The sequence below is a fragment of the Syngnathus acus genome, chromosome 1 (assembly GCF_901709675.1).
Source record: "Syngnathus acus chromosome 1, fSynAcu1.2, whole genome shotgun sequence".
In the NCBI taxonomy this organism is placed as follows: domain Eukaryota; kingdom Metazoa; phylum Chordata; class Actinopteri; order Syngnathiformes; family Syngnathidae; genus Syngnathus; species Syngnathus acus.
The window spans coordinates 14,912,543-14,936,532 of NC_051087.1; the positions used below are offsets into that span (position 1 = coordinate 14,912,543).

At 41.5% G+C, this 23,990-nt stretch overlaps 1 protein-coding gene and 2 long non-coding RNA genes across 3 annotated transcripts; 1 reads left to right on the forward strand and 2 right to left on the reverse strand.

The window, feature by feature from the left end:
• Positions 1-205: 205 nt before the first annotated feature.
• LOC119124885 lies at positions 206-21,883 on the reverse strand. Its single transcript, XR_005098351.1, has 5 exons — positions 21,730-21,883; positions 16,621-16,634; positions 14,172-14,179; positions 7,461-7,463; positions 206-217 (listed from the first exon to the last, which is right to left on the reverse strand). It is a non-coding gene; the product is annotated as an uncharacterized LOC119124885 (long non-coding RNA).
• A 196-nt stretch (positions 21,884-22,079) lies between these two features.
• LOC119124942 lies at positions 22,080-22,728 on the reverse strand. The gene is made up of 3 exons (XR_005098371.1): positions 22,682-22,728; positions 22,463-22,582; positions 22,080-22,161 (listed from the first exon to the last, which is right to left on the reverse strand). It is a non-coding gene; the product is annotated as an uncharacterized LOC119124942 (long non-coding RNA).
• A 62-nt stretch (positions 22,729-22,790) lies between these two features.
• On the forward strand, positions 22,791-23,574 carry LOC119124872 (fibrinogen C domain-containing protein 1-like). Its single transcript, XM_037255213.1, has 2 exons — positions 22,791-22,977; positions 23,062-23,574. The coding sequence occupies exon 2, from the start codon at positions 23,067-23,069 to the stop codon at positions 23,313-23,315; it is 249 nt and encodes an 82-aa protein (XP_037111108.1). The 5' UTR covers positions 22,791-22,977; positions 23,062-23,066; the 3' UTR covers positions 23,316-23,574.
• Positions 23,575-23,990: the final 416 nt, after the last annotated feature.

Here is a 23,990-nt window from a genome sequence, read left to right on the forward strand (position 1 = left end):
AAACTCCGGGCGGATCTCATCCACCCCTGGGGGCTTGCCTTTGAGGAGTTTTTTTTAACTACCTCAGTGACTTTGACCCCAGAGATTGGAGGGTCCGGCTCAGAGTCTCCAGGCCCTGTTTCCACAATGGAAGGCGTGTCGGTGGAATTGAGGAAGTCTTCGAAGTATTCTCTCCACCGACTCACGAAGTCTCGAGTCGAGGTCAGCAGCGCGCCATCTCCACTGTAAACAGTGTTGACGGTGCACTGCTTCGCCCTCCTGAGACGCCGGACAGTAGACCAGAATTTCCTCGGAGCCGTCCGGAAGTCGTTCTCCATGGCCTCGCTGTACTCCTTCCACGCCCGGGTTTTTGCAGAGAGAGGCATGTCTTTCATTTTCTGAATGATCTCGGTTTTGTTTTTGACGTACGAAAATAGGCTCTCTGATATTTTAACGAATGAATCCTTCATGTACTCGCCATCAGTGAATGGTTTTCCGCGCTTTATTATCTCCCGGGCTGCAACAAAACTTGCCGCACACTCTACAGTGTGGAGATGCAATCCACTTATTGAAACTGTTTTTTCGTTCCTCAAATTGCACCTTTCCTCTCAGTTCCAACTGGGTGATCGGCAGCAAATTTAGCATGCTTTAGCTGGAAATGTCGCTCCAAATTGCTCTTCTTGTTATATTTGACAACTTCTCATTGCAAATCAAACATTCAGGCAATCCTTCAGCATTGGCGATGAAAGCAAATAGTTGAGTCCATTCTTTCTTAAAGCCTCTGTTCTCATCAGCAATCTTCCTCTTTTTGCCTTTTGAATCCATGGCCCGTCACTCACACACCTGTTTGTTTACAACTCGCCTGTGCTGTGTCGCTTGCTATGACGCAATTTTGCGCCATTCTGAAATTCGGTATTTTTAATATATTTACAACTACATACATTTTCTACAGCATAAGAATGTTTGTGTCATGATTACCATCTAAAAACCATATTTTAAAAAACTAAACAAAACAACATCTTTTTCCATTTTCACACATTTTTGCAAGAGCTCCAGGGAGCCGCAAGGGGTGTGCTAAAGAGCCGCATGCGGCTCTGGAGCCGCGGGTCGCCGACCCCTGGGCTAACCAGTCGACCAATGTGCTACCCAATTTGAAGCCATTTAGCTCATTTTCACTGCTTTTTTGCTAACGTTTTAAGTGGTATTGTTCCTTTTCTTTTTTAATCTAAAGTTATAGAACAGGGGTTGAAAATTGGGAAATTTGAAAATCTTGTCTTTTGAGATGCGTGGACATAAGCGTTGGCGTTCATCATGCCAGCATTGAGTTCTACGAGGCCAGTGTGTCTTATTTAAGACACTAGCTGCCAGTGATCATGCAAATCTTTCCCACTGAGGTGTTTTGGATGCTGTTTTATCTGCAGATTTCTTACCTATTTAGCAAACAATGTTTGCACTTTAATTTCCATGTTGAAACTTGAATTTTTTAATGGAATTGTTTGTATCCTACGGTTTTGGGTTGTTTGCCAAAAGGTTTGTTTGTTTGCACAAAGTCGTACTGCTTTGGCAGCCGCTGCTTGTTGCACAAAAATATGTTTCAGTATAATATTTTGTAAATCTATCCTCCAAATTGTAAAACTATTGTAAATGTATCCTCTTACAATATTTTGAGGACGTATATGATCTGATTGGTTGTGATCCCTGATTGGTGCCCCTCGTACCCAGCCGACCCATCAGTGCAGGGGGAGTGGCTTCATCAGTGATTGGTTTCAGATGTGCCACCAGGTGCACTGATTGAACCTCCTATTTAGAAAGGACTCTGTGCATTCAGGCTGGCTGTTTGTGTCGTGTGAGTTATGTTGCGGAGTCAATCTGTCTCCATAATTGCTTGGGTGTGTTTGTGCTGGTGCCCTTACTTTGTGTCAGGGTCCATTCACCTTGTGATGATAAGATAACCTTCTTAACACAATAAAGCATTCCAATCTAATGATGGCAAAATGAAGCTTAAGCCATGAACCATTTCAGAAAAATGTATGAAGAAGTTGTGATTCATGTCTTGAGACATCGTATGCTCATTAGGGACAGCTATTTCTAGCAATCGTGTGGAAATCTTTGATAGCCAAAAAAGGAACAGGCTAACCGCGGCTGTACCGCAGGGATTGCTTTTATGGCAGACAGTCGTTCCCTATGCTCATCTAGAATAAAAATGCTTCTCTTTGCTCTTACTTGTCTGTAAAGAGCCACACAGGCAACTCAGTCACAGGCCACTCAATTTTAACAATGGCAAATTTACCAGCCTTTTTGTCTGCTTTTTGAAGCGTTTACAATGTCATAAGTTCCTTTAGTCTTAACATTATTGGCAAAATTTCATGACAGTTTTGTTCCTTCATTTTAGCTTTTTCCGATGTAATTGATCTTGATAGAAATTTAGAAAAAAATAAAGACATCATAAAAACACGTCCCAAACTCGCATGAGTGGGGAATTCAGTTGGATTCTGTCAGAATGTGAATTATGCTGGGGTGAAAATATGAATATTTTGCTGTGGGAATATTGAAACTATGTCCCTAGGTAAATCGAATGACCTTATCATGTATATAGATCATTCCTTGAATGATTATTATATACATTGTTTATCGCAGGCCACTGAACAGGCGTGCCGTGGACCAATCGGAATGCTCATCTCCCTGGTTCCACTGTTTTATATGTATTTGGCGCCAGCCATGATGTTCAGTTGAAATAAACTACAGTAACGGCAACCCTGGTGTGATCATTGACTCACTCGAGAGCAAACTTTTACATGGTGTCAGGAATAAGATGAGCCATCTCGCCGGCGAGTTTTTATCTTTTCTTTACCGTGTACGTGTAGTGCTTGTTTATTACGTTACGTTTTGTTCGCGTTGGCTACCATAACGCCAACAAGCTGCTCTTCTTCCCTGTAATGGCGGACGTATTTTGCAGACCCGACCCCCTAATTTTCAACAAGAACATCGGAGAAAATTGGCGTGTTTTTGAAAGGAAATATGATGTCTTCATTGCCGCGGCACAGCCAAGACCAGGCTTACATCCTCCTCAACATCGCTGAAACAGTGGCCATCGAGCGGGAGCGTTCATTTGTCTATGCCCCAAAGGTGCGGGTTTCTGACAGTGAAGGATGGTTCAGGATTGTCACTACCGACGAGTCCAGAGAGGATCCGGTGTGCCTTAAAAGAAAGTTCGCTGAAATCGGCAACCCACAAAATAACAGGATGATGACAAACACAAGTTTCAGAAGAAACCAGAAGCAAGATGAGACAATCGAATAGTTTATTAGCAATTTGAGGATCAAACTCATTGAAATGAAAGTTGATACAGGGGCAAAATGCAATTTGATACCACTGAAGAATCACAGAAGAGTGACAAATGGATGACAACTAATCAAGCAAGGGAAAACAGTCAACCTCGTCTTTTGTGCAGGCACCAGACATCAAATGTAGCCTTGATGTCCACCAGGTCACCATGGAAAGCAACACTGACTTCAGCTTACAAGTACTAGCTCAGTACAAGGACCTTCTCAGCAATGAGCAGGGAGAACTTCCTGTCACGTACTCCATGAAGCTGGATCCCAATGTGCAGCCTGTGGTCCGCCCTGCCCGCCGCGTCCCTATTGCAATGCGCGAGAGAGTAAGGGGCGAGCATGAGCTTATGCAGTGCATTGACGTCATAACACCAGTCACAGTGCCAACCGACTGGGTCTCATCCATGGTAGCGACACACTAGAAGGACAAGAACAAAATCAGGCTGTGTCAATTCTGAAAGTGCTGAGAAAGATGAGGGATTTGTCACTATGGACATAAACGACAAACACGTTGAAATGAAAGTAGACACGGGTGCAAAATGCAATGTGATATCACTAAAGACTCACAGAAGAGCCGTGTTGAGGTCTTTTGGACCTGAGGTCTTGTTGAAGATGCTCCACCACCCAATGCGCAGCGTGGAAGAAGTTGCAGCACAGATGTTGAGAGCGACAGTATTCTCTGTTTTTGGATGCCAAGAATTCTTTCTGGCAGATAATAATAATAATAATAATAATAATAACTATAAAATGCAATTCCTGGAGAAATTGCATGTGAAGGCAAAGAAGTTGAATAAATACTTGGGGAATGCTGCAGAATGATGTTTAAAGTTGGAATGGGTTGAATCGGTTGAAAAATGTAGAAATTAGAAGTGAAATATGAAATTTTGTGAAATTTTGCGCAAATTTTAAATGTTAAAACGTGACATTTTTGAATTTGGCAATTTTGGGAATGTCCTCAGTATGATTTGAATGTGCTGAATGATGTCAATTTCAAACTGGAAGGATGTAAATGAGTTAGAATGGGTTGAATCGGTTGAAAAATGTAGAAATGAGAAGTGAAAAAGGAAATTTTGCAAAGTTTTGCGCAAATTTTAAACGTGAAAACGTGACATTTGCTAGTGGGACGTCCAACGCTGCGCGTTCCCTTCTCTTCCGGCGGGGGTGGGGGTGCTAGTGGGACGTCCAACGCTGCGCGTTCCCTTCTCTTCCGGGGGGTGGGGGTAATCGGACGTCAAGCGCAGCGCGTTCGCTTCTCTCCCGGGGTGGGGGGGCGTCTAGTGTGACGTCAAATCAAACGCTGCGCGTTCGCTTCTCTTCCGGGGGTAATCGGACGTCAAGCGCTTTGTGTGGCGGGCTCCATCTAGTGTGGAAACTGAGAAGTGCTCAAGCTGTTGTGCGGGCCACATTCAATTATGTTTTCAGAATTTGCTGCGGGCCAATAAAAACTGGACCGCGGGCCGCAGTTGGCCCGCGGGCCGTAGTTTGGACACCCCTACTCTAGACTTTCTTGCTAAGTATCACACAATAATAAGGAGTAAATAATCAGATACCTCTCATGCATACACTAACAAATGTTAAGTAGATGTGAGATAACTTGCATGAAATCTACTTAAACATTGAGTAAATATGGGATAACTTAAAAACTGTCCCGGTCAACAACAATTTATGAATAGAAACTACAAGGTATAAAAGAGAAAGAACTTCTCTTGAACTAAACAAAGAACAAAGGTGTTCTGTTCATAACTAGTGAGGGCCTCTCACAGATAAGAAAAGGAAGGGAGTCTAAGAACTCCCCGGAGCCAGACAGATATGTTTGCTTGAGCGAACATATGAGGCCTCCGATTCAGGCCGACCAGCGCTTCTACAACAATAATTATTCCAACATGAATTTCAAACTGGAACGACATAAATGTGAAATGTTGTATGTGCCATTAAGAATGAATGGGGAAAAATGTCCTGGAAATTTGTGAATTTTGTGAAAACGGAAAATTTTTTGAATGAAAAAAAGGAGAACAATGGTGTCAATATTTGGAATAAGTTAAAAGTGGAACGGTGTGAATCGGTTGAAGTGTGTAGAACTAGCTAAACGTCAAAAATGTGGACAGAATAAGTAGAATAACTAGAAAAGAGATTCCTGGAGAAATTGCGTGTGAAGGCGAAGAAGCTGAAAAAATCTTAGGGAATGCTTTTTGCGTTAAGCGCGAAAAATGAAAAACGGGTCGCGCGAAAAACGGTAAGCGGGAAAGCAATAAGCGCGAAAAACGGTAAGCGGGAAAACGGTAAGCGCAACAAATGGTAAGCGCAAAAAACGGTAGGCGAGAGAACGATAAACGCGAAAAATGGTAAGCTGGAAAGCAATAAGCGCGAATTTGGTTAAGTGCGAAAAACGGTAAGCGACAAAACGGTTAACGCGAGAAACGGTAAGCGGGAAAAATGGTACGCGAAAAACAGTAAGCGCGAAAAACGGAAAGCGAGAAAATGGTAAATGCGAAAAAACGGTAAGCAGGATAAGCGCAAAAAACGATAAGCCCAAAAAAACGATAAGTGCAAAAAACGGTTATTGTGAAAAATGGTAAGATAAAGTTGGAACATGTCGAAAAAAAAGGATTCCTCTCCAAAAATCCAGTGGAAAATGAGGATGCTGAGGACAAAGGATACTGCTGCTGGGACGTTGGGGAGTTCTGGATATCCATCCATTCTACCATCCATCCATTTCCTATACCACTTGCCCCCCCTCAAACACACATACAGGGGTCACGGGCTTGCTGGAGCCTCTTCCAGCAGTCATCAGGCAATAGGTGGGAGACACCCTGAATCGGTTGCCAGCCAAACACAGGGCACACAGAGGTCTGAATAATCTGCATGCAGCAAAATCAACTGCATGTACAAATAATATGCATATGCCTTTGAACTTGTTACAAATGTAAGGCTGTTTGTGCAATTGTAAAACAGACAGAAATGATGGGCCAGCTCATCCGTTATGCGACATATTTCTCTTCCGCGCCCTCTGCTGGCAAAAATACATATTGCATCTTGACATAAAGTACACAGGTTTCTTCCTCTAAGTCAGGGGTGCTCAAACTTTTTCAGCTTACGAGCTACGTACTTTTAAAATGACCAAGTCACAAAGATCTACCCACTACAATAAATAAAATAAATAAATTAATAAATAAATAAAATAATATAGTGCATGTATTTTTGTAACGCACTTAGAAAATGACATTGTGAGAAATAAGTCCAACTCCCATTCCGTATGAAAGTGATACGTTTTTGGCTTCTTACTTGGTCCAGCAACCCCACTCATTTTTGATGGTCATAAACTTTCTTTTGTTTAAAAGAAAAAAGCGAGTGCGTGCGTTGATTAGCTTATAAACTTTGGCGCTTTGTGTGCGCGGCGGTTAAACTTGCTGCGGTGAGGGGTTGTAGTCACTGTCTATTGCGCATGTGCGGTTCACTGTGATTGCCTCCCGACAGGCCTACCTGTATGTCAATCAAGCGATGGGCTGGATTCTAGCATACAGCAATTTATTTATTTTTTTTTAAACGTCATGCGATCAACCAGTAGTAGCTTGGCGATCGACTGGTCGATCGCGATCGACGTATTGAGCACCCCTGCTGTACTGTATACAATGTACTAACAGACCACCCCCCAGGCTGAAATTACAGTTGTAATTGTGCATTTCAGGCTACGATGCCTGTACGTTGCAATGTGCGCCTCTCAAAGAATCAAATTAATTCAGCATTAACTACCTACCTCATTATTCTGAATTGGACCCTCCAGAGATTCACTTTACACTTTGCTGCAAATTTGTCCTAAAAGTTGGTCTTCATTACTTTGATGCATCTGACAAAATATAGCAGTCAAATATTTAAGTAGCACGAAGAGCTATGCTTTCAAACAGAAAATTTAAACTCTTCCCAATAAAAAGTGCAACTGCACCCCATCCAACCCCAAACTCTGGCAGAAATCAATGTAGGCAAATGGACAGCATTGGCTAAATAAAATGTTTATTTACATATTTCCACCACTTCGCCCTGTGAGTACACCACTTTTAGTGGGAGTCTACCACGTGGTATAGTGGGTGGCTCAGTGAAGGTCTTGCTCCACACAGTCAATGGAATAATCTTTTCTTCCCCCTCCCCATCCACCAACTTGACCTCATCTTCAATCATCAGTCCAATAGCAAAGAATTCTAGAGTTGACTCGCAGACCTAGTGAATAAAAACACAATTAGGTTTGCTCAGGTGAAAACTGAGAACAATTATATAAATTAAAGGTCCCAAATAAGTCTATAAAGTTAAAGATCAATTCATCACAGTCACATCACATGCCATTACTAGCCGGCATTCGTAGTTCGATTTGTTTGGGGAACAAGGCCAAACCAAAGCAAATGAATTGCAATGTTCTATTTACTGTTTGTGTTTCAGTTTTTTCCTCATTCATTCAAAAAACTCATTCATTCAAAACAACCTAAACTGATATGAAATTCCGTTTCCATTTTACAGCCTTTTCTTTACTCACCGATATCTTTGAGTACTGTGTCATGTTCAGAGACGGCCCAAATTCATTCGTCACGGCGTTCAGGTGACTGAATGTATACAAGGCCCCGACCTTGATTGGGGTCAAGTTGGTCTCCCTCTAAATCGCCACTCTTACCACAGCTTTGTTCTGCAATAGTTTAAAACCAAATATTACTTCAGTATGCATGTGTGAAGTGCAATAACAGTAAATCGACCGATTGCTTACTTGTTTTACGTAGACGTTGCTCAATGGCACCAACCGGGCCCCACGCACCGACACCATTCTGCTTGGCTGGTTCTAATTTGGAACAAACAGACATATGATTGTGTTATCCTGCAATGTTAAATGTAAGGGAACACTTTTTTATTTTCAGCAGCAGTGTCCTTCTGGGCCAACATCTACAAAAGCAAAACTAGCATCCGACCTTGTCACTCATTTAGAAACTTATGCCAATTTGTTGAAGTGTCCAAATTTCCGGTGAGCATAAATCTAGGGCGCACACGATGCACTTGGCCATCAATACTCCCTCAAAAGTTGAGAATGTACCGCAATATCAGGAAAACACTATGGCGCAAACAAAGATTCCACACTGATGCAACAACCATACACTGGGAATAATAAAATAATATGTCCAAGAAAGCTCATAACATACAATTCAAAATATATATTTAAACATGCATGTGTGCGTGAAGTAAACTTACGCTTTGTACATGGCCTTCAATGGTCACCAGGTCCTCAGGAGGGTTCCTGATGACTTCAGTGACAGACGATGGCAATGACGGCGGTAAAATGAGCACATAGTGCCTCAGCCTTTAAGGCTTCACTGCACTCTACCTCTGCCCCCATGTAGAGTTTGCTGCTCTTTTGCATAAGGAGCACTTTGGGGGTTCCCGCCTCAGTCATGAAATTGACGAAAACGTAACTGCTGCCCTCTGTGACTTGGCTAGCCAGATGACTAAAGAGCGTCATCTTGTAAACGCTGGTACCGTCACAGAGGGCAACAGTTACATTCTCGTAGTGGCCGTCCATTTCATAGCTAGAAACACCATAATGCTTCCACCCTCTGGCCCGAATCTCCCTCCTCAACGCCACCACCTTCGCTGTCATCACTTTTCTCTCCATTCTGAAAGAGAAAGTGACAATCAATAAAGATCCGGAATTTTTTTGATCTTTTTTTTTTTTATTTCCATGTGATTCCAAGTATGAGAAGAGAATTTCTAAAAATGTGCAAAGTACTTCTCAATCTGCCATATGCATATCCCACTGCAGCATTTGGGGACAAGGTGAAGCACTTTGCCTTCACTCGAACGAATTGCAAAAGGGATGACCGAAAGCGGCCAAAGCAACTTTAAATGTTGCTTGTTTTTGTAGCATGTGATTCTACTAATTTTCCTTTGTTTGTTTGTGTATCCAATTTGATTTTAAACCAGCAATGTTGTTCCTCGTTAACTCTAATTGCAAGCACATGGGTGTGGCGGTGTGCATTTTGTCCCATTGTGCACACGCGGACAGCAAAAGCCTTGCTCGCGGACTTCGAACGGCCTTTTTACGATATAGCATTAATTTCCACGGGTAAAACAATATAGCAGATTTAGAAGTGCCCGTTTATGCTTGTTTTAGAACTTATTTTCTGATCACCTGTTCACTTTCATGCATCTGATGGAGTTAATTCATACCAAATTCATCAGGATGTACCTCCGAAAAAAGACCGTTTTGAGAACAGGACAATATTTTTTCGGAGTATAGTAAATGAAACGAGAGGATTTTGGAATACTTGATTAACTTCCTCCCAGTTGGGAAATGCTAATTTCCATGCCAACACAACAGTCCAGGTTAAAATAATTGATTAATAAATGAACTAACCACATGCCTCACAATGTTTATTGAAAATCAAATTTCGAGTTGGAGGGGAGATAGCTGAGAAACCACTTACCTCTGTCGTCAGGTTTGCTCTAATGAGTACAGCTTGGAGTCTCCACCCAATTTTATGCGTGGTGGAGTCTAAAAAAAAAGATGTTTTGTCGTAGCGTCAAAACTTTATTAGTTACACAGATAACACTGACAACTCAACACATCCCTATAAATTCATCTGAAATGTGATTATACCATTGGGGGAACATGCTACAGCAGGGGTGGGCAAACTTTTTGACTCGCGGGCCAGAATGGGTTCAAAAATTTGACAGAGGGGCTGGGCCAGGAGCATTTGAACACGCAATGTAATTGATTAAACCTGGGGATTGAAATGTGTGAAAAACAGACACAATTGAAGGTGCACATTTAAAGAACTCAAACGGAAACTGGAAAAAGATCAACATTCAGAGCATATTATTACCCAACGAAAGAAAGGGGTCTTTAAATTGAGAGCGATGTGCAGCACGTTAATTAAGCTACTGTAATAATAATAATATTATTATATTATTTTTTATTTTACTGGTTCTTTTCGCTGTACTGTACTTGTGTTGTACATTGACAATAAATTTGAATCTAATCTAATCTTTTATCACAGACAAATTATTTAGGTTGATTTACCTGTCATGTTTCAGTGTGTACTTCCGCCTTCATCAGAGTGTCACTGGTGAAGTTGTGACGCGCCTTTATCAGCTGATGAATGAAGGTGTGGCTCACCTGTCAGATTTGACAGGTGAGTCACGCCCTCTGCTGTCCGTTCACCCCTCCAGAATGCTGCTCCAGGTGGTAGAGAGCATGAAAGCTCCCTCGTCTCTGTTGATGGTCCTCGGGCCCCGCTTGCGGAACTCGATGGCCTCCCTGATCCAACGCTGATGTTTGTTTTCTTCGGTGCGGATGACTCTGGCCTTTTCCCAGTCCATGATGTGATTCTCTCTTTTGCAGTGGTCGGTGATGGCTGACTTGTAGTGTTCTTGTTCTACTTGTTGTTTTATTGCTCTTGTTTGTCTTGTTGCTGTCTCCTTGTCACACTCCTTGTGTTCTGTTTTTCTTGTAATGAAGTTCCTCCCTGTCTCCCCGATGTATGATTTATTGCATGATCTGCATGGGATCTCGTATATGGAGTTGCATTTGTTTTCCGGGTGGATTCTGTCCTTTGGGTGAACCAGTATCTGACGGAGTATTGTGTGTGGTTTGACAGGTGTGTTAATGTTGTATTTTCTCATGGTTCTTTGGATGCGTTCCGTAATCCCTCTCACGTACGGCAACGTCACCATTCCTCTGTGTTCTTGTTTATTTGTTTGTTTTTTCTTTCCTCCCTGTGTTGTTTTTGTTTTTGACCTTTCCTGCACCTTTAGTTATTGCCCATTGTGGATACTGACATCTTTTAAGTGCATGTTGTATGAGTTTTTCTTCCTGTGCTCTTTCCTCCGGGTCCGTGATTATTGTGCGTTCGTGTAATGTTCTGACTACAGACAGTTTATGTATAGTGGGGTGTTCAGATGTCCAGAGGAGGTATTGGTCGGTGTGTGTGGGTTTTCTGTGTACTTTTATTTTGATATCTCCGTTGTCTGTGTGGTGTATGTTGATGTCTAGAAAGGCTATGGATCGATCTGTTTCCTCTTCGTGAGTGAATTTGATATTGCCGGTGGTGTCTATGGTGTTGAGATGGTCTGTGAGGTGTTGTGTATGTCCTGTTTTTACTTTTTCCAGAATGTCATCTACGTAGCGTTTCCATAATGTGGGTTTGTATATGTCCGGGGCTGTTGAGAGTGCTTTCTGTTCCAAGTCCTCCATGAAAAAGCTGCACAGGATGGCAGAAAGTGGGTCTCCCATGGGGAATCCTTCTTTTTGTCTGTAAATTGTGTTCCTGTATTGGAAGTATGTGGAAGTGGCGATGAAATCGAGGAGTTGAGTGATGACCTGTACACTTAAATTTGTGCGTTTCTTGAGTGTCCTGTCTGCTAATGATCTGTCGTGTACTATGTGTATGGTGGCCTGTGTGGGTGTTTTTGTGAAGAATGAAATGACATCATGTGATATGAACATTTCATCTTTCTGTACTTTTATGTGGGTGAGTTCTGTGGCGAGTTGTTTTGAGTTTTTGCAGTGTTGATCTGTGAGTCCTAGTAGTGGTTTTATTATTTCTGTGAGTGCTTTTGAAAGGTTGTAGGTAACTGATCCTATGCTGTCTACAATGGGGCGGAGAGGTGTACCTGGTTTATGGATTTTTGGCGTGCCATAGATCCTGGGGATGATGTTTGCTGTGGGTACTAAGTGATTGTATGACTGTTTGTCTATTATTTTCAATAAGTAGTGGTTTAAGTAATGCTTTGAGTTTTTTTTCTTGTCTTCTGTTGGGTCTTTTTTTAACCACTTCATAGGTGTCGTCCTGTAGTAACTGTCGCATCTCTTCTTCGTAAGTGTCTGTGTCCATGATTACTGTTGTTCTGTCTTTGTCTGCTGGGAGGATTGTGATGTCTTTATTTTTTGCTAGTGTATTCATCGCTCTTGCTTTCTGTTTGGTAACATTGCCGGGTGGTGATTTAGCCATTTTTAGTATACCTGCAATTTCATTACGTAGTGCTGCTTTCTGTCCTGGATTGTGTATTTTTTCGCATGCCAACTCCGTGGCTAAAATGAAATCCTCGTGGGGTATGTTTTTGGGTGTGATCGCGGAGTTGAGTCCTTAGCCAGTATGCTGCGTTCTGCCTGTGTGAGTTTGTGACGTGACATTTTGTGAATCCATTTGTCGATGTGTGTGCGGTCCGGTTGTGTCTTCTTTTTTTGTGCGATGAGTCTGTCTAATTTTCGGATGTGTCATTTTTTTGGGGCGGTAAATTCCTGTTTGTGTATGCTATCCAAGTGTCCGTGTAGTGTTGTTGCCGTGTTATGGTCCAGGGAATACCGGTGTTTGAACTGCTCAGTCAGTCGCTGTAGATGTTGTTGAGTTTGTTGGTTGTGCATCGTATCCGTTCTTTGACCAGAGTCATCCGCACTCTCCTGATAATCCTCTCCGCGTTCCTGGTTGGTATCGGGTTCTTGACTGTCAGGCTGGCCGGCGTTACCTCTTCATCCCGGCAGCGTTGGTTGAACCTCAGGTGGTTCCAGTAGCGAGCCCGTTTCTTCGTCAGCTTTTCCAGGAGGTGAAATTCCTTGACGCATTTCTCTCCGTAACTTTCTCGTAATAGCTGTACTACGTTCACTACTTCACTGGTTCTTTTATATCAAAAAATTATTTTAGGTGTATTTACCTGACATGTTTCGGCGGGCTCTTCCGCCTTCATCAGAGTCTACGTTCATTTTGTCTTCACTTATAGATTATTTTACTGGTTCTTTTATCACAGACAAATTATGTAGGTTGATTTACCTGACATGTTTCGGCGTGTACTTCCGCCTTCATCAGAGTGTCACTGGTGTAGTTGTGACACGTCTTTATCAGCTGATGAATGAAGGCGTGGCTCACCTGTCAGATTTGACAGGTGAGTCAAATCTCAGCATTCTGGAGGGGTGAACGGACAGCAGAGGGCGTGACTCACCTGTCAAATCTTTTTTCCCCTCATCTTTATTGTTTGGGAACATAAGTGTCGTTGTTCGTTTCATTCACAAGTCCAATTTGTCAGGCGGCTTTGTCACCCGACCAAATCTGGTAACAGTCCCTGTAGGTCAGAGGTGACTTCTGTTTCTTCTGAGTAGACGCCTGTCGGTCTCTGCCACATAATACCTCGGCGTGTTGGCTGATCTGATGACAGCTCCTGTGGTTCTCTCAGTGGTAATCCAAACATTTTGACCAGCAGTCAGTTGTGGGAGGGGTCTTGAACGGTGTCTCAGGATGTAGTTTGTGGCCTGCCTAATCCTCTTTTTTTTTCTCCTTTATGCGAAAGGCCTGCAGGTCTGGCCACTTAGGATCCAGCTTGGCTGCTGATTGTGGTAGAGATGTACGTAGGTTTCTTCCCATCAGCAGCTGTGCTGGTGAGAATCTGTGTGCCAACGGGGTGGACCTGTAGGCCAGTAGCGCTCTGCTGTGGTCGCTGTCTTTTTTCCACAAGTCTTTGATGGTCCGTACCGTGCCTTCCGCCTCCCCTTTTTGCCTGAGAGTAGCGGGGGCTGCTTGTGATATGTGTGAAGTTGTTCTCTTTCGCAAACTCCCTGAACACTGATGATGAAAACTGGGGCCCGTTGTCCGATACCACAATCTCTGCAGTCCCATGCCTGGCGAAGACCTCTTTAATAGCTCTGATCGTCACTTCAGCCGAAATGCTTTTGAACTCTGCTATTTCAATGTATCTTGAGAAATAGTCTCTGATCAACAAGTTGGACCACTCGAACAGATCCATTCCAATCCTTTGCCACGGGCGGTCCGGCAGGGGAGTAGGCAGCAGTGGTTCTTTGAGCTATGATCTGTGTGTATGACGTATTCCACAACTTTCCACCAGGTGCCCTGTCTGGGCGGAGATGCCCGGTCACCAGACCGTTCTCGGGGTAGTCCTCATATTTAATGTGATAGATGACGTCCTCTTCAGTGTAGTCCGTCTGCGATGTGGAGGCTTCGTTGCTCTCTGAGTCAGGGATGAGAATTTTCCGCGGATTATCGTGTTTTTTTCCGTCGAAAGTATTTTCATGAATGGTCGCCCCACCTTGTTCTTGATGGGTCCTTTTGGGGTGCGCGTCACGTTTTCTACACAGGCTTCAAACCAGGCGCCCACGGTCACGTCCCTGCAGTCTACTAGCTGATTAATTTTGTATTTCCCGATTCCCGGATCCACTAGCGTGTTCTTGCTGGATGTCAGCGGTTGGGTGTCGCACATGGGACTCTAAGGCTTGATGCCATTTTTTGTGCTAGCTGAGTTATTAGGGGCAATGGCGTCCGGCTTGCTCTCGTCGGCAGTCTGTGTCGTTGCGATCATTGTCTTTATCGGGGGTCCTTGGCCAGAGGCCTGTCCGGAGGATCTGTTTGGGAGCAAATCAGCAGCTGGACAATGTCATTGAGACCCACATTATAATCTAATATTGTGTGGCCATCTTCCATCCGCTTGCCCCGGTAGAAGAGGCGCTGTTCCTGTGGGCTCACATTGAAGATGTCCCGTATTTTCACGCGGAGGGTCTCGATGTTGGTCAGCCTGGAGAGATCGTCCACGGTTCGGGTCTCCTTGCGGACCTGGATCACACATCGTTGCGCCGCCCCTGTTTTTAATACGTCTCAACAAAAATGAGCGGTTGAATGTTATTCTGTGGAGAATGTTGAGTCCTGAAAAAGGGGGTGCGGTGGTTCAGACTGACACAATCCGAGTCTCTATCGCGCTTTTTCCGCAGCAGAGGCAAAAAACATCGGCCATCGGTGTGTGCTTTCCGACGTAGTGCTGCTCAAATGCTGCTTTAACAGTCGCATATTTCTTTTTATTAGCCTCAGTTAATGGCAAAACTGCGAGCGCATTATCCGCTGCATCTGCCATTGCATACAGGAGTGAAATCACCTGGTATTCTTCCTCCCTGTTGTCAAGAGCCGTTGCGATGCGGAACCTCTCGAATCTGCGGATCCACCGCGGCCATTCTGGAGGGGTTGAAAAGTCAAATGGGTCTGGGGGTGGCAGTTAGGTTGATTTATTTCAAAGGCCGTTTTCAGGCGATACCACTTCCTGTTTTACGTTCGTGTACATATGTCTGTTACAGTGGGTCTCCGAACAAGAGAAATGAACGATCACGTGTACAACCTTTAGGACAATGTAGTATTGCTCCAAATGTTTGTTTACATTCCTTTAGAGGTCCATTTTCGTGTGTTAGCACGATGGCGAATTAGCATATTTTCGTTGACTCGTTAGCCTGCCCACTACTTCTTGTTAACATGACCGTACTTCGCATATTTCACTTATCGCGGGTGGTTTATGGAACCAATCAGCCGCGATAAATGATTGATAATATATATATATATATATATATATATATATATATATACACAGACAGACAGACAGATAGATATAGATATACTCTGACGTATTTCTATGCTTACGTATATGTACATATATCCTCTTCCGGGGGGGGGGGGGGGGTTGCTAATGGGACGTCAAACGCTGCGCGTTCGCTTCTCTTCCGGGGGGGGGGGGGGTGCTAAGGGGACGTCAAACGCTGCGCGTTCGCTTCTCTTCCGGGGGGGGGGGGGGGGGGGGTGCTAATGGGACTAAATATTACCCCTATTTAAAAATAGATGTAAACAAACATCTCACATATAATCAAGGTTAGCAATGACCTGTAACTCACATGAGAAAGGATGGGTTAATTTTCATTTTATCACAAAATTCAAAAGTTTAGACCTTACATGTCTAAGAAAAAAAGTCAAGTGGTGTTTAATGTATCTTGCTTGGGTCATCTAAATCTTAGTAAGCAGCATATGTGAGGATAATTAGATACTGATACAGTAGTAACAATTGGACAATTTAAAAGCAACCGTGATAAAGTTATATATTGAAAAGGATTACTCCAAACTCACCTCTCTTTTTGGTAGACTTTTCATTACTTGGGCCACGAGATGTGGAGGTACAAGAGGTCACTTCTATGACTTCTAGCATCAGCCCATCTGAAATGATGATTTTTAAGTACAGAAAAAAAACATGTTAAACTTATCTTATTAGGACAGCAAACACACTGATCAAGGGTACAGTTTCTAACAGCAAACTAAAGAGAAAAAAAAAAACTATTTACACTTGTGCTCATAAGGAGTTATTTATTATAATAATGTCCTGTAGAACCAATCTTGTTGGAACCAAATTTGGATTTTGGTAAATACTAGACAGGAGCAGATATAAATGTAATGGACTTGTAATATTTAAAAGTGGTGGAATTAAAAAAAATAAAAATCAATATTGAAAACGAGTACTGACCTTAAACTGAGAGCCTGTCACCTGGAAGTAAAACCACAAATAACTTACCAACATCATACAGACACCACAAATGACAGACTCAAGACCTGTATAGTTAAATCATGTGAAGTTAGTCCCCAAAACCAAACAAGCCCTTCTAACTAAAGTGTTCCAGTCAGTTCTGGATGTCTCATCGGGTCCTATAACAGCATCTTTCAGACAGTGAAAGTGTGATCGTCAATGGTAAAAGCAGTCGTCTCGAACTCGTCCACTTCTTCCACGGTGGAGAGGAGGCATCGTCCGGGGGACTGGACCTTGAAGGTCGTGTTCATTTTTTTCTCTGACGCAGTCTCCAAAGACTCTTTGGACTACGGTTGGGGTCAGGACATCGACCCAGACAATAATTTCTTCTCCACCACAAACAACACATGTTATTATTACAGCAATGATCAGTACAATACGGACATCTTAACAAAAGATAAGCTATCTATTATCCATTTCAATAGCCGGAGTCTATATAAAAAATTTAGTAGCATTCGGGATTACTTAAACACATTCAAACAATCATTTAATATAATAACTATTTCTGAGACCTGGATTACGACTGAGAAGGGAATGCACTTTGAGATGGAAGGCTATGAATTCATATGCAACAACAGACAGAGCAAAGCGGGGGGTGGTGTTGCAATCTATGTTGATTTGAATATGAAATTCAAGATTGTAGAGGCTATGACACAGGTGGTGGACAATCTTCTTGAATGTCTCACGATACAGATTTGTGTTGAAAAGAAAAAGACATTATTATAAGTTGCGTCTATAGAGCTCCTGGTTCTAGCATTGAGACATTCACAGAATGGATAGAAAGTGTCATTATACAAAAAGGCAATAAAAATATTTTTATTTGCGGGGATTATAACATTGATCTATTAAACCCAAATAAGCAACAAAATATTGATGATTTTTTAAATTTAATGCATAGCCTGAGTCTCTTTCCTACAATCACTAGACCCACGAGAGTAACATCACAGAGTGCTACTCTGATAGATAACATATTCACCAATATAATAGAAAACAGGACAACAAGCGGGTTATTAATTACTGATATTACTGACCACCTTCCAGTGTTTACAGTATATGACAATAATTTCAAATCTGAAATTGGGGTGTATAAACAACAAAGAAGAATTAGGACAGATGAGACAATTGCTACTCTAAAACATGAATTAATGGAACAGAACTGGGATGCAATATATAAAGAAAAAGATGTAAATAATGCATACCATAAATTGATGACTATATTCACTTCATTATATAATAAGCATTGTCCAATCAAGGAATATAATAAAAAAACTAAATATAAGGACAGTCCATGGTTGACGAAAGGCTTAAGAAATGCCTGTAAAAAGAAGAATTTACTCTATAGGAACTTCATAAAACAGAGAACAGAAGGCGCTGAAGATAAATATAAGAGATATAAGAATAAATTAACTAATATTATAAGATTAAGTAAGAAAGAATATTATAAGAATAAATTAGAGGATAACAAAAATAATATTAAGGGGATATGGACTCTCCTAAACACCATTATTAGAGAAGGTACCGAACAACATAAATTACCTAAATATTTTGTTATAAATGATACTGAAAATTATAATATGGAAGAAGTGGCAAACAGTTTTAATCAGTTCTTTGTAAATGTTGGGCCTCAAATAGCAAAAAACATACCGATTCCAGCGCCAGATGTAGGCAACAGAGATAAATTAATAGAAAGTAATCCTCACTCAATGTTTTTGAAGGCAGTTGATGAAAATGAAATCATTAACATTGTGCAACAATGTAAAAATAAAACATCTACCGACTGCAATGGGATTGATAGGATGTTAGTTAAGCAAATCATTGAGGGGATTTCAAAGCCACTTGTGTACATCTGTAACTTGTCATTTTTAACTGGTACATTCCCAAAGAAGATGAAAATTGCTAAGGTCATTCCTCTTTATAAAACTGGGAGCAAACACAACTTTACAAACTACAGACCTATCTCAATATTGCCACAACTCTCAAAAATATTGGAAAAGCTTTTTAACAGTAGAATGGATGGATTTTTGGAAAAACATAAATTATTTGCAGAGAACCAATATGGTTTTAGAGTAAACAGATCAACAGTTCAGGCATTAATGGAATCAATCGAGGAAATCACAGATGCAATAGACAACAAACAACATGCAGTAGGAGTTTTCATTGACCTCAAAAAAGCTTTTGACACAATTAATCATAATATACTATTCAATAAATTAGAAAAATATGGGATAAGGGGATTAGTATTAGACTGGATAAAGGATTATCTGCGAGAACGGCAACAGTATGTAAAGTTGGGTAATCACTGTTCTGGATATCTGGAAATAGCTTGTGGTGTTCCACAAGGGTCAGTTTTAGGCCCTAAATTATTTATTTTGTATATAAATGACATGTGCAAAGTCTCTAAAGAACTAAAACTCGTCAACTTTGCAGATGACACAAATATTTTTTGTTCAGGTGATGACATCCAACAAGTAGAATCAATGCTGAATGAGGAAATGAAAAAAATAAAAAAGTGGTTCGACAAATTATCATTAAATGTAAGTAAGACCAAGTTTATGGTATTTGGCAAAGCGAATATAAAGATACGAATAGAAATAGATGGAAATGAAATTGAAAGGGTGCAGGAAAACAAATTTCTTGGGGTTATAATAGATGACAGGCTTACCGTTTTTTTCCGTGTATAATACGCCCCCATGTATAATACGCACCCTAACAATGGCATGTTGATGCTGGAAAAAAGCCTGTACCCATGTATAATACGCACCCAATTTTTTTTTTTTTTAATTTTTTTTTTTTTTTTTTTTTTTTAAGTCCCAATGATCGTCACACACGCAGGGAGGCAATGGGTCCCATTTTTATAGTCTTTGGTATGGTCTTAACTAGGCTGGATGTATTTTTTTTGTTGGCGTTGATTTCTCCGACTGCCCGTAAAGGCACCACCGCGATCAGATGAAAAGAGAGGAAAGTGACGTGCGGACATGTGAAAAAGGCGGCTCTGTATGGGAGAGACGTTGAAGAGGAATAAAAACACCCTTGGAAACCAAAACTTGCCCCTCGTCGTGACTCGGAGCCGCAACAAATGTTTCGGATTTGTGTAGGGTACATTGTGACAGCAAACGAGCAGGTGATCGAGCAAGCGTCTGATACGAGAGCATTGCGTTCGTATGGAGCGTGTTTGAAGTGAACAGCAGAGACGAAAGGAACAAGGCAAAGTGTTGTGAAATAAAATATTACCTGTAATACGCATTTTGTTATTTGCTGATTGTATTAAACTATCACATTCATTGTCAGTCAAGAAGAGAAGAGGACTATTATCCCTTCTTTGACGAAATGACCAGAGCACAGTACAAACACACTATTGTTCTTTCGGTATTTATTCAACCCACATTCTTTCACAACATGACAAGAAGAGAACAATACATAAATCAATACTCGTACCAGTACCATGATTTTCTTAAAAAAAAAAAAAAAAAAAAATTAAATTAAAAAAAAAATTAAAAAAAAATTGTACCCATGTATAATGCGCACCCCAGATTTTAGGACAATAAATTAGTTAAATTTTGCGTATTATACACGGAAAAAAACGGTAGTTGGAAGCCACACATCAAAAACATAAAGTCTAAAATTTCAAGAAGCATGGCAGTCATATACAAAGCAAAAGAATTACTGGATTATCATTCACTTCGTACACTTTATTGTTCTCTAGTCTTGCCCTATTTGCATTACTGTGCTGAGGTTTGGGGGAATACTTATAAAACTTCACTACAGCCACTTATCATTCAGCAGAAAAGAGCAATAAGGACTATTCATAAAGTCAACTACTTGGAACACACAAATCCACTTTTCATACAATCCAAACTATTGAAATTCACTGACATAGTATCTTATCAAACAGCAATCATCATAGGGCAAAAGCAAAACAACTACCAGATAATATCCAAAACTTATTTAGGTATCGGGAGGGAGGTTATAAGTTAAGAGGGAATCACAACTTCAAAATCTTAAACATAAGAACAACCTTAAAAAGTTTCTGTATAACTATAACTGGGGTCAATCTAAGTGAGGAACTCAAGCAAAGTCCAAATATCCACCAGTTTAAAAAAATGTATAAAAATATGTTGTTTAGCGGGTACAAAGGCTAAGAGTGCCAAAGGGCTACACACAAGTAAAAATGAAACAGAACAATAAGTGTGCAAGTTTGTCTACTTGTGTTATATTGTAGAATTACAGTATAGTATGTTGAATCGTTGGTTTAATGGATGAAGTGAGAAAGGGCTAGGAATCTAAAAAGCTATGCTTCCTCCTACTCCTTTTCGAGCATTCTTTATTTTTTTTATTTACTTATGTATTATTATTATTAATTAATTAATTTATTTAATGTATTTACTTCTATTTGTTGGTTTATTTTTTTGTTGTTGTTGTATGGACTTATGTGGCACTTTAGAGTGTTATTTGTTTTGTTTTTTGTTTTTTTGTTTTTGTTTTTTGTTTTGGATGTTCGAAATAAAGATATCAATCAATCAATCAATCAATCCTTAAGCATGACACTTTAGCCGTTTAGCTGTTGAGGATGTGTGGAACTATAGCTGTAATATAATCAGCCTCCATAATGTCCGTAACCAAAAGTAGGATCTAAAAACACAAGACAACCTTCGATCCATACGGAGGGCCCCACAAGTAGCCATATTTCAGAGATCTGTTATTATGTGTGTGTGAATGATTGGCTTGGTTGGAATGACCAAGACAACCTTAGATCCATACGGAGGGCCCCACAAGTACCCATATTTCAGAAGTCTATTATGTGTGTGTGAATGATTGGCTTGGTTGGACCCCACATGGAAGCATGTTTCAACAATCCCATCTATAGGTGTGTGTGCCACTGGTTCGTTTGGGCTCCATGAGGAGAACCACTAAAACCGTGTGATCCAATGGTTGGCTGAATGCTGTTAAAGGTACCTTCTGACTAAAGAACAGCTTTCCAACTAAAAGCTGTAAACTAAGAGAACAAGAAAAGGTCTACAAAGTTTATTTCTTACAACAAAGTCTAACTGAATGTTACCTGTAGGCTGGCATCTTGTTTGATGCTATCATCAGGGTAAGAGTCCTGCAAAGTTCTGGCTGGTTCAAGCAGCACACCATCAACAAGAGCCTGAGAGCCTGTCACCTGGAATTAAAACCACAAATAACTTACCAACATCATACAGACAACATAAATGACAGACTCAAGACCTGCATAGTTAAATCATGTGAAGTTAGTCCCCAAAACCAAACAAGCCCGTCTAACTAAAGTGTTCCAGTCAGTTCTGGATGTCTCATCAGGTCCTATAACAGCAACTTTATGGATGTAGTGGAGCATCATTCAGCATGACACTTTAGCCGTTTAGCTGTTGAGGATGTGTGGAACTAGACTTTCTCCTTTGCGAATCCAAGCCAGTGCTTGCGCAGAGGAGGTCACCAGTTCCTCAGTCAGGTCAGCAACATAGACGGTTTTCTGCACAGTGTCGATAAGAAATATGAAGATTCAAAATTACAAATGAAAAGCTAACAAGTGTCTCGGGATTGTTGCCTTCATCGATGGGACTGTCTCAAAATCTGATTAAAAATAGCAAAATGCATGCTAAAGGATTATGTTGTACCTTTTTGACCTTGAAAATAAATACATTTTAAAGCTTTGCTCTTTACCACCTGGTACCAGCAGAAAATGACATGATCAGCCCCCAATTTCCAAGAATATAATATCATTCATTGAGTGTCACAAAGGTGACATGTAAAATAAATAAAAGACAACTTACATTTGAACTCCCTCGGACTTCCAGAGGTTTTCTTTTCCAGCTATCTACTAGCAAATCAGTCACGGTTTCATTGTATATTTCCATGTAAGACACCCTGAGAAGAAACTCCTTCTCTGGACACTGTAGACCAAACAGAACATTGTTGATAAAATGATATTGACCACAAAAAAAAAACATAACCTATCACAAAACATGAAATAAATTTACAATATTTTGGACCTTTTTAATGGTTTCAAAGACACCATCAATAGCAAGTGGTATGACACAAAGACATCCTTCTTGTCAAGCCTTTGTGGTTTGCGTGACGTGATGCCGCCGCCTTTGTGTGTTTGCAGGCCTGCAAAACATCCACGCTCTGACGGCCTCGGGCGCTTACCAGTTGCGGATCGACTTCACCATATTCGACGGCCGCAATTACTACGCTCTCTACAATGACTTCTCGGTGGGCCGGAACTCGCTGGACCCCGAGAAGGACGGCTACCCGCTGCTTGTGAGCGGCTACTCTGGAAACGCAGGTAGCGCCTCCCGCCGGGGGGGGGGCACACTCGAGAGCCTGCGCCGCCTGCGTGTGCTCAAAAGAAAGTTTGTGTGCTTTGCAGGCGATATGCTCACCCAGCATTCTGGGATGAAGTTCACCACCAAAGACCGCGACCAAGACAAGGCAACGATTGAAAATTGCGCCAATCTCTGGAAGGGCGCTTGGTGGTACAAAGGCTGTCACTGGTCCAACCTGAACGGGCTGTACAAGGCAACCGGCACCTGCGACGGTAGCAATGCAGTCTGGGGTCATTTGGCGTCATCATGGCATACCTGCCTGAGATTCGTGGAGATGAAGATCCGGCCCAGAAAGTGAGCGGTCAGCCGGCGGAGCCTGGGAACGGCATCCCCGTGGGATCACGTGGGCGCTGCCCTACGTCACCCATTTGTGCAGCGCTCGTCAAGTAAGATGGCGGTGCGCAAATGTGTGTCGGATTTGGCCCGGACAAATTGGCTCAAGTGCAATCCCGAATTTCACCAGGAGCTTGACACGAGAGAGACCTGACAAACGCTTAGTTGGAAGTTAGTTCCTCAAAATGAACTCTTATTAAAGGGCAGTTTGGCGCTGTTGCAGTTCCAAATTTAGACTGACGTGACATAGTAAATCCACTCACTCACTTTTGGATCATTTTAGAATGTTTTACTTTGCTGTCATAAAATGCCTTACATCTGTTAACATAAGGAGTACCCATAAGCATAGGGTTAGCTACGATTGTGTGTTGTTGAGTTAATGATTGTTCGATGAAGTTGTGTTTTACGTTCTTTCGCTTTGCCATGACGTAAGTGCGACAGCTTCAGCGAAACAATGACCCCTGTTAAAGTAAGGCTGGTACATTCTGTGACAGCTGACGCATTCCAATGACATCTGTTAAAGTAAGGGTACCCACCCATAACCATCGTTTCGTTAGGTTGCGTTGAATATTGAGTTAGGTTTCATTTTCTTCCTTTTTGCGTCGTTTCAGTTGAATATTTTCAAACATGGTTTATTGCT

What these genes read in the sequence shown, in the direction of transcription:
- LOC119124872 (XM_037255213.1), top strand. Translation starts at nt 23,067, where the DNA reads ATGCTCACCCAGCATTCTGGGATGAAGTTCACCACCAAAGACCGCGAC.